A 10,949-nucleotide genomic window follows, 5' to 3' on the forward strand; every position below is an offset into this window, starting at 1 on the left:
GCCTCGTCATTCCAGGACAAACCAAAACCAGCACCTGGCTTTCCAGTAATCTCTTTTGGGTACTTCCAAAGTTCAGGACTTCTTAAATTCACAGAAATTGCCCCTACTGCATGGGGTATGTGCTTCAACACTTTCCACGCGGCTGGGGTCCGCATTTACGTCTATTTTTCATCGTGGACACGTAGTTTCCGACTTTGCCCAGATAATAAATATGGGGTACTTTGCTACTATTCCCCACATTTACCCCTACGACGCGCTCATAACATCGTCGTTTACTTGGCTGTTAGGCCTTGAGAAAAACCCCAAGAACTTCTACATCCGCTCCGCCAGAGGACGCCTCTCAGATCCCGCCACCACAACTACCGAGCTCTCCTGCCCTGAGCAGCAGTACGCATGTGCAGTAGCATTGCGGCGGCCAGAGCCGGTCTGCGCAGGCGTCAAGTAGGCTCGCGGACTCTTGGGAAGGGGGCGGAGTGGGGGAGCCTTGCGGAGGACGCGCGCGGGGAGCCGGATCGGTTACGTCCTCACTGTGCGCCGTCGGTCTTGATTTTGCTCGGTGTGGAGATGCCCGGCGGCGGGGCGGCCCGCGACGACGGCGCTGCGCTCGTCTCCAGCGATCGCTCCACCGCCCAGAAGGAGGATCTTAGCAGCAGGGTGAGTGGGAAAAGCCACCGGAAGGCCGAAAGCCGGGGCCTGGCGTGTGGAGCCGGGCCGCACCCCCTCTCGGCCCTGCTGCTTTCCCTTCTCTGGGAAACTAGTTGCGCTGAAGGAGGCTCAGAACCGTGCCCGGGGTCAGACCCAAGTGGCTTGGGGCCAGCTCTACTTTTAACCATTTTTTTTTCTTTTTAAACCGCCTGCCTCACCTCATCACCCTCCCACCCTCCCGCCACCTAGTAAGCAGGCCCAGCAGCGTCACTGACAGCCGTGTGCGTGTGTGTGTCTGTGTGTCTGTCAGTCAGTATGTCTGTGTCTTTGGAAAATAGGTAGATTCTTAGGTTGCCCATTTAGGCCTGTCTCTAATTTAAAAGTAACACTAAAAGGAGCTTTGAAACCTTCTGATTTCAGGAGTTTTTCTTTATCTCAATAGATTAAAGAACAAAAAATTGTTGTGGATGAACTTTCTAACCTGAAGAAGAATAGGGTAAGTCATTAGAGAAATTCTGAAGCATGTGGGAAGCCTGGTTATTTATATTAAACTGTTAAAGGTATTAGAATTAGATCGTGCCTGTCACAATTCAGTAGATTTCAGCACCTTGGTTATTAAATTGGAAAAGTGAAACGTCCTAGTTTGGGGGTTCTTTTTTGTTTGTTTTATATGTCAATACTGGGACAAGAACTCAGGGCTCCAAGCTGTCATTTGGCTTTTTTAACCAAGGAAGGCACTCTACAACTTGAATCACATTTTTGTGTTCAGTTGCTTATTATGTAACTAAATCTCTCAGTTGATGTCTTTCCCTACTGTCTACCATTGACATAATCTTTGAAACAAATGTTGCTTATTGTACTTTATTATTTGGTAGCTGTAATTCTAATGATACTATTTAATACTTGATTTTGATGGTTTTGTTTTGAAATAAATGAAAGTGAAGTGAAACTATTCCTTTAAGTGATTTGCATAATATTGATCGAAAAGAATTTCTTTCACCTTGTTCCCAGAATTTAGGTAAACTTTAGTGCTTATTTAATGATATTTCTATCAATATATTCATAAATAACCGTGCCTCTGCTTCATGTGTAGCTTTACTGAGAAAACTACATTTTAAAGTTCAGTAAGAGACTGGGAATGTGTCTTGGTAGGTGCTTGCATAGCATGCTTCTGGGTTCAGTTTCTCAGTACCACATAAATAGAAAAAGCTGGAAGTGGTGCTGTGGCTCAAGTTGTAGAATGCCAGCCTTGAGCAAAAGTAGTTCAGGGACAGTGCCCAAGCCCTGAGTTCAAGCCCCAGGACTACCAATATAAAATAAACTTCAGGAAGAAACTAAAAGGTTCATTAAAACCTTTTTAAATTATCTGGTTAACAAAGTTTAGATATTTATGTTAGATATTTATGTTAGAAGATAAGCAAAATTACTGAGATTTTTTTCCAAAGGGCAAATTGGTGAAGATACCAAAGTTGTATTAACATTTTGGCCTAGTATTTCTATTTATAGTAATTGATACTTAAGGAAGCAATTGTGAATGTGTATAAAAATTTACTTACAAAGTTATTCATCAAAAAATCAGTTTACAATAGTGAAGAATTGGTAATTCTCAAAATGCCTAAAATTTTGAGGTCAGAGCAAATAAACTAGAGTAGGCTCTGTTTATGCAGTAATGTAAAAGAATCTATTAATAAGGAAAATAGTCTCAGTACATTGCTCATCTATAAAAGTAAATTACAAGCTTTTAGGTTGATAGACTTTGTGTTTGTATTCTGTTTCTAGGGCTTGAACTCAGGGCCTGGGCAATGTCCCTGAGATTTTTTGCTCAAGGCTCCTGCTCTACCACTTGAGCCAGAGCTCCCTTCTTTTTGGTTATTATAGAGTCTCACAGACTTGACTGCTCTGGCTGGCTTTGAATCATAATCTTCAAATCTCAGACACCTGAGTAGCTAGGATTTACAGGCATCAACTACCTGCACCTGGTGGTAGATTTTTTTATTGTTGTTTAAAATAATATGTGAAGAGGGAAGAATGAGTTTTACCTTGGTGCTACCTTGTAGCAGTTTCTGAGAGGTAGAATAATGGTTGATCTTTTTTTATTTCTATGTATTTACTGAACATATTCTGGACATACATTCCAGGAGTCAAGAATTAAGAATAGTAGGAGAGTTTTGACATATGCTACTTCTTAGATCAAATCCTGATATTAGCCTAAATTATCTTTTGCAGAAAGTATATAGGCAACAACAAAACAGCAACATATTCTTTCTTGCAGACCGAACAGAAATGCTTTCTGAAAGAAAAAGTAAGTATTATATATGGAATAGGATAGAAAATCTTTCTGTGGAAATTCATAGTTTTACCTCAGTTGAAGTGTATCTGGATGTTTATATATCTGAAATTAGTGCAGTGATTTTCAAGTTCAGACTTTCAAAGATAAGTCTGCTATTAAAAGAATCTGTTAGAGAGCAATAATAATGTGATTAAGAGTTTGACAGAAGTAGGGGGAAAAAGTCATTTCATTTTCTACTTTGTGACAGTGAAATAGATTGAGACTCTAAGATCTTGTAAGATTTAAAGATTGTAGGTAAAGAGCTTGGCCAAGTGTCTGCACAGAAGTAAGTACTCAATGAATGGAAATTATCTCTAACAATTTTCTTTGTCAATTGTAGATTATTATTGAAACTAGTAATACATGTATATATTCATATGCTATGATTTTATATATATACTATATTGTCCTATGATTTACTAAGAAAAAGTTCACAAATTTTTGTTTTACTTACATTTTTTTTCTTTCTCCTTTCCACAGATATCTTGGACGAACTAAAAAAAGAATACCAAGAAATAGAAAACTTGGAGAAGACCCAAATCAAGAAATAGTCACCCTCGTTTCACATAACAATGTGTGGCATTTGTTGTTCTGTAAGCTTTTCTGCTGAGCATTTTAGCAAAGATTTGAAAGAAGATTTACTCTATAATCTTAAGCGACGGGGACCCAATAGTGGTAAACAGTTGGTAAAATCTGATGTTGACTACCAGTGTTTATTCTCTGGTCATGTCCTTCACTTGAGAGGCATTTTGACTGTTCAGCCAATGGAAGATGAAAGAGGCAATGTATTCCTGTGGAATGGAGAAGTCTTCAGTGGAATAAAGGTTGAAGCTGAAGAGAATGATACTCAAATTATGTTTAATAAACTTTGTGCTTCTGAGAATGAATCTGATATCTTGTCACTCTTCTCAGAAGTCCAAGGTCCTTGGTCTTTTATATATTATCAAGCCTCTAGTCATTACTTATGGTTTGGTAGGGACTTTTTTGGTCGCCGGAGCTTACTTTGGCATTTTAGCAATATGGGCAAGAATTTCTGCCTCTCTTCAGTTGGCACCCAAACATCTGGAGTAGCAAATCAGTGGCAAGAGGTTCCAGCATCTGGAATTTTCAAAATTGATCTCAAATCTACTGCCATTTCTGGGTGTGTGATTTTAAAATTGTATCCTTGGAAATATATTTCTGAAGAGAATGTTATGGAAAAATATGTTAATAGCCTGACTCAAATTTCAGCAGAGTTACCAACATTTGTATCAGTGGTAGCAAATGAAGCCAGACTCTATCTTGAAAATCCCATTGTCCCCTTAAATATGATGTTACCTGAAGCTGAAGTGGAAATGCAGTGCAAGAACAATTCCAGCATTTCACCTACAAGAGATACATTTAAGGTCTTTCTTACAGATCAACACATGAAAAAAGTAGTTCAACAATTCATTGATGTCTTGAGTATTGCAGTCAAAAGACGTGTCTTGTATTTAGCCAGAGACAAAAATCTGGCACCAAAAGAAGTTCTGCAAACTAGTAATAGGAAAGCAAATGTTGCTATACTGTTTTCTGGAGGCATTGATTCCATGGTGATTGCAACCCTTGCTGATCGTCATATTCCTATAGATGAGCCAATTGATCTCCTCAATGTGGCTTTTATGACTAAGGAAAAGAACAAACCAACTAGTTTTCAGGAAGAAAGGAGTAAAACCAAATATCTCTGTGAAGTACTCTCTGAAGGAGTCTCTAACAATGATGATAGTTCTTACAATGTACCAGATAGGATTACAGGAAGAGCTGGACTAAAGGAACTACAGACTGTTAATCCTTCTCGAATTTGGAATTTTATTGAAATTAATGTTTCTCTGGAAGAACTACAGAAACTGAGAAGAACTCAAATATGTCACTTAGTTCAGCCTTTGGGTACAGTTTTGGATGATAGCATTGGCTGTGCAGTCTGGTTTGCTTCTAGAGGAATTGGTTGGCTAGTGACACAGGATGACGTGAAATCCTATCAGAGTAGTGCAAAGGTATAGTTTTCTGCTCAAAAGAAATTCCAAGGCGGACTGGGAAGGTGGCTCAGTGGTAGAGCGCTTGCCTTGCATGCATGAGGCCCTGGGTTCGATTCCCCAGCACCACATAAGCAAAAAGAAAAAAAAAACTCCAAGGCCTAATTTTGACCAAAATCTTTTAAAATATAAAATTAGAAATATAGCCTGTTTTAGCTGCATTTAAATTACAATGTATCTGTGACTCCTTAAAAAAACAGCATGTTTTACTGATTTCTGACCTTGGTGTTTTTCTCCAAAATTACTTTGGATTATAATTTTAACACTTTGTCTTAATTTTTTTTGCACGTTATATATACTTAGTTACATATAGTTGTATAGTTACATTTTTGTATGAATTTTTTTAACACTTAACACATTTCTAGGTAATTCTTACTGGAATTGGTGCTGATGAACAACTTGCAGGTTATTCTCGTCATCGTATTCGTTTTCAGACACTGGGTTTGGAAGGACTGAATAAGGAAATAGCAATGGAACTGGGTCGAATTTCTTCTAGAAATCTTGGTCGTGATGATAGAGTTATTGGTGATCATGGCAAAGAAGCAAGGTAATTCTGATTACTTGGGTGCAGATGTTTTAGTAAAAACAGAAGATTACCCGCTAGGTATGATGCACACCTTTCATCTCCACAGTGGGGAGGCTGAAGCATGAGGATCAAAAGTTTGAGGCCAGTCTGTACTACATAGCATGGTCAAGGCCAGCTTGGGTTACAAACTGAGACCTATCTGAGGAGAAGACCTTACACATACACCAAGAAAAATCAGTGTGAAAAACTTTTTTTTTTTTTCTGGTCCTGGGGCTTGAACTCAGGGCCTGGGCTCTGTCCCTGAGCTTTTCTGTGCTCAAGGCTAGCACTCTATCACTTAAGCCACAACACCATTTCTGGCTTTTTCTGAGTAGTTTATTGGGCATGAGAGTCCCTTGGACTTTCCTGCCTGGGCTGGCTTTGAACTGTGATCCTCATTTCTCAGTCTGCTGAATAGTTAGAGTTACTGGTGGTGAGCCACCAGCACTTGGCTCAGTATGAGCCACCTTCATTTGGCCCAAAGAGTATAAAAGACTTCAAAGTTATTGTTTGTTTGTTGTCCCACTTTGAGGATTATTCATGTAAATAATGGGAATAAAAACAATATATTGTCTTTCTAATCACCCAGTAGCAAAGCTGAGATAACAAGTGGAGCAGTTGTTACTCAAAGCTCATTCTTAAAGAAGTGTCTTAGTAATGTTCCAAGGTGATACAATAGCATAATTGTGCTCAAGATGAAAAAAGACTGCAAAACTGAAATAATGTAATTCCAAGAGAAAATTTTATACTGGGGTTAGAACTAAAGGCTTTGTATTTTCTTGTCAGGCACTCTCCAGCTTAAGACACACCTCCAGCCATTTTTGCTCTGGTTAGTTTTAAGATACGGTGTAGCTTTTGCTTCTGTTTTACAATTTCTGCCATACCTGGATGACAGCGGTGCACTACCACATATAAGATTTTTGTTGTTTTTCCTTAAATATTGTCTTGTGAACTTTTTTCTCCAAGATGACCTGGAAATGTAGCCTCACATGTAGCTTAAATGACAGGTGCTCACCACCATGTGCAGCTATTGGTTAAGATGTCGTGTGAACTTTTTGCCTGATCTCGCAGTTCTCCCAAATCAGCCTTGTAAATAGCTAAGATTACAGGACAACCACCAGCACCAATCTACGAGATGATATTTAAAAGGGTTTCATTTCATTTCGTTTCTGTAAGTCACACAGCTTTCTCTAGAGTTACAGAATATGGTTCTGTCTCTATAGACATTTCTGCCTTATATCTATCCTTATTTGGTGGTTTCAGTACTAGATTCCCTTCGTCTATCTTTCTCTTATGTGTGTGTACCTTAGTGGCAACACTATAGGGTCCATAAAATTGATGGTGCACACCTGTAGAAGCTGAGATTTTGGGATTGTGGTTCAAAGCCAGCCTAGGCAGGAAAATCCATGAGAATTTTATTTCCAATTAACCAGCAAAAAGCCAAAAATAGAGGTGTAGCTCAAGTAATAGAGTACCATCTTGGGGAAAAAAACAAAACAAACAAAACAAAAAAGCTCAGGGATGGTGCCCAGATCCTGAGTTCAAAACCCAATATCCACCAAAAAAAAAAAAACCCACAAAGCTAGATACTACTTCTGGGGCTGGATCTGAGAGTAGACATGTTCCACAAGATGAGGTGTTTACAAACAGGAAATAGTACTCATTCTAACCGAGCTCTGTCCAAGTCTTAAAATAATTGTGATTCACTCATGGCTTAAAATATAGCCAGCCACTAGTGGATCACACCTGTAATCCTAGCTACTCAGGTGGCTGAGATCTGAGGATCACAGTCCAAAGACGCCCCAGCCAGAAAAGCCTTCATGAGACTTATCTCCAATTAATCATTCCAAAGTTGGGTGTGGAGCTGTGGCTTAAAGTAGTAGAGCACTAGCCTTGAGCAAAAGAGCTCAGGGTCAGTGCCCAGGCCCTGAGTTCAAGCCTCACAATCAACCAGGAAAAAAAAAAATGAGTACCAATTGCCACAACAGGGTATTGTAGGTGAACCTCATTGCAATTGTTGGAGCATCATAATACCCTTAATTCCCTCCATCTCTCGAAGTCATTCTTGTCCTAGTTCAGACCTTTGTCCTTTCCACTAGATCATGGTTGCTGTTACACAATTTTTGTTGTTACATTGCTACTCTTGATTCATGTGAAGTTTTGAGTACTATTGTCATTTTTGTTTTTACTTTTTGTCTGGGATATTTTAGGCAAACACTCTGTTAAGCCATGCTCCTGGTCTTTTTCATTTGTATTTGTTTTTGAGATAGGGTCTGGATAATTTTGCCCAGACTGAATTCAAAGTCAATATTGTCCTGCCTTTACATCCAAATTACAGGCATATAGTATACCACACCATACTTGGCTCTTCTATTATAATTTTTGAGATTTCACGGTAAATATGTAACTAATATTTTACTAATCTATATATTCTTTTCTCTTTGAAATATTGAAAAAAGAAAGGATAGGGAAAATGAAAGAAATTGAATTTATTATTTCAGCTATGTCAAAAGGAAAGCAGTTAATACCCTCATGAAAATATGTTATACTCAGACAAAAATGTATATGAAGAGTTTTAAAACAGCTAATACAGAATTGTGATATAACAAACACACTTACAGTAGTTAGATCTAAGTAAAGTATTCTTATATCTTGGCATCCATAGAAACAGTTACTTATTTGGATTAGTCTGTTTGCCTTTGCAGTTTATTTTTATACGATATCTTTGGTAACAAATGCCTTTATCATTCTCAGCTTTTCTACTTGAGCTAAAATCTATAGGAATGGGAGAAGGAATGGTAAGAATATTGTAAAAAGGAAAAAAAATAGAAGACCTAGAATTTTGTGGAGAAAATTAAAAGATGAAAATATTTGATAGAAAGTCATTTTTTAAAAATTAAGACTATTTTGTTTTAGCATATCAATTTGTTACTGATTGGACAATTTAAATGTAAAAACAGCCAGGTATCAGTAGCTCATGCCTATAATCCTAGCTACTTGAGAAAGTGAAAATGGGAAGATTGTGATTTGAGGCCCATCTCAGCAGAAGAGTTTATATGACTCCTCAACTGATAGCTGGTCACAGTGGTATATGCTTGTCATCCCAAACTAGGCTGCGATTGGGAAGATTATGGTTCCAGGCCAATCCAAACAGAAGAATCAATAAGACCATACATATCCATGGAGGGGGTGGGGTGCAAGGCACAATGGCTTTTACCTATGAACTCAGTGCTGATGGTAGCTTAAAATTAGGTGGATTATCACATAAGGGCACTCAAAGCGGGAAGCAGACTCTATCCTAAAATTAACCATGGAAAGACTGGGCTGGAGGCATGGCTCAATGGTATGTACGAGAGGTTCTGAGTTCAAACTCTAGTACTGCCCCCTCCCCATTTTTATGTGTAATTAAATAATTTTTTTTTGTTGTTCGTGGGGCTTGAACAATTTTAATACTGTAAGTTAGTGTTTAGTAAGTTCATGATTATAGACTTTGCTAAACTGTTTTAATGTTCAGTTTTTTGGACCTGATAAGGATTTGATGCAGTTAGATTAATTAAGATCATACTTGTTCCCAAGATACCTTGGAAAACAATTTGAAATTGTTTCTTGATTTACTTATTGAGACTTAATTTGTTTTGCAGCATATGTATTAACCTTTCTATGTTACAAAGAACTTTTTTCATGTGATTCAATTGTGGCCATAAAGTATGTAAATAAGCATAAACAGATTTAATATTTATATAGTGACTACATATCTATTTATTTTACAGATTTCCTTTTCTGGATGAAAATGTTGTCTCCTTCCTAAATGCCCTACCAATTTGGGAAAAGGCAAATTTGACTTTACCCCGTGGAATTGGTGAAAAACTACTTCTACGTCTAGCAGCTGTGGAACTTGGTCTTACAGCTTCCGCTGTTCTGCCAAAGCGGGCCATGCAGTTTGGATCCAGAATTGCAAAAATGGAAAAAAATAATGAAAAAGCATCTGATAAATGTGGAAGGCTCCATATTTCTTAGAAAGCCTTTCTTTTGAAAGGATATTAAATAATATGATCTCACATTATTGAAATAAAAGTAAAATACTGTCTTATTATTATAAAATGTGATGGCAGTATCCTGCTACTTAAGATAATCCCTTTTAAGCCATACTGAAGCTACTTCTGGAGCATTAATCCTACACAGCATAGGATGTAAAAGACCATGTGTTTATATAAAGAGTTGGAATCTGTTTCTAGGACGTAAAGTACTTTGGGCTGGAGACTAATCTGTATTAAAAACTTTTGAAAGAAGCTTTCGTGAGTTTCTGGGTTTTGTAACATGGAGGTTCTAGGAGGCAGCATACACAGTAGACATAGAAGCTGTCTGCCATTCCACCCTAAAGTACATTGTCCTATGCATCGCCTTCTCCTGGCTTATATTTAATAGAAAGTCATTTTTTAAAAATTAAGATTGTTGGGGCTGGGAAGGTGGCTCAGTGGTAGAGCGCTTGCCTTGCGTGCATGAGGCCCTGGGTTCAGTTCCTCAGCATCACATAAGCAAAAGAAAAAAAGCTGGAAGTGGCGCTGTGGCTCAAGTGGTAGAGTGCTATCCTTGAGCTGAAGAGCTGAGGGACAGCGCCCAGAGTTCAGGCCCCACATCAATTTATAACAAGCCAGCAAATATATTTCCTTGAGTTCTGTAAGCCTTTCTAGAAAATTATCAAAACTGAAGAAGGCTTTTGGAGCCCCCTCCCCGCAATGTGTAGCTTGTTTGTTAGAAGCTACAACTTGTAATTGACAGAAGTAGAGGCTGTCTTGTGGGACTAAATCCATAATTTGTGGGATCTTACAGTGGGTAGGTAGAATCAGAATTAAAATTGAATTAAGTTATTGAACACCTGAGTGATAGTCTAAGTTGCAGAATTGAATGTACATCTGGTGTCAGAAGTCTTGTGGGAAAGTAGAGAAACTGCTTTTCCCACACTAACTCTCATTATGGTAGTTACACTCAAAAACTCAATTTTCTGTTATCATTGGGTACCTTGGTTTAGACAGGCCTTGTTTGTAGAACAGGTTTTGAAAAGCTAAACAATTTACAGTTCATATTCCTGAGCAATACGTAGTATTTTTGTCTTAGTAAGTTTGCCTTAGCACATCAGAAACTATTAACAAAACAACTTGTAAATACTTAATTTCACAAATCTTCACATATTCTTCCATGTCAGGTCTACTCCCCAAGACCCTCCATGTTGCTAAATTCAGTGGAAGTTCTAATTTCTCATCTCTGACCTGGCAGCAAAATCCAACAAAGGTGATTATTGTGTTATTTTTTTAAACCATTCTCTTGGCTTCTGACTAGTTTTCCTCTTCCCTTCCTGGCT

General features: G+C 38.2%; 1 protein-coding gene across 6 annotated transcripts; it reads left to right on the plus strand.

Annotated features, from left to right (window-relative positions):
* Positions 1-439: 439 nt before the first annotated feature.
* On the plus strand, positions 440-9,875 carry Asnsd1 (asparagine synthetase domain containing 1). 6 transcript variants are annotated; one of them, XM_013029481.1, is made up of 6 exons: positions 440-654; positions 1,088-1,141; positions 2,872-2,947; positions 3,455-4,986; positions 5,391-5,572; positions 6,172-6,284. In XM_013029481.1, the coding sequence occupies exons 4-6, from the start codon at positions 3,547-3,549 to the stop codon at positions 6,194-6,196; spliced, it is 1,647 nt and encodes a 548-aa protein (XP_012884935.1). In that variant the 5' UTR covers positions 440-654; positions 1,088-1,141; positions 2,872-2,947; positions 3,455-3,546; the 3' UTR covers positions 6,197-6,284. The 6 variants fall into 6 exon arrangements, with proteins under 6 accessions (XP_012884935.1, XP_012884926.1, XP_012884908.1 ...); XM_013029472.1 differs by lacking the exon at positions 6,172-6,284 and adding an exon at positions 9,361-9,875 and having other exon boundaries at positions 441-654; positions 5,460-5,572; XM_013029454.1 differs by lacking the exon at positions 6,172-6,284 and adding an exon at positions 9,361-9,875 and having other exon boundaries at positions 443-654; positions 2,872-2,951.
* The last annotated feature ends 1,074 nt before the right edge of the window (positions 9,876-10,949 follow it).

This window comes from Dipodomys ordii, unplaced genomic scaffold, assembly GCF_000151885.1.
Source record: "Dipodomys ordii isolate 6190 unplaced genomic scaffold, Dord_2.0 Scaffold5, whole genome shotgun sequence".
Classification (NCBI taxonomy): Eukaryota; Metazoa; Chordata; class Mammalia; order Rodentia; family Heteromyidae; genus Dipodomys; species Dipodomys ordii.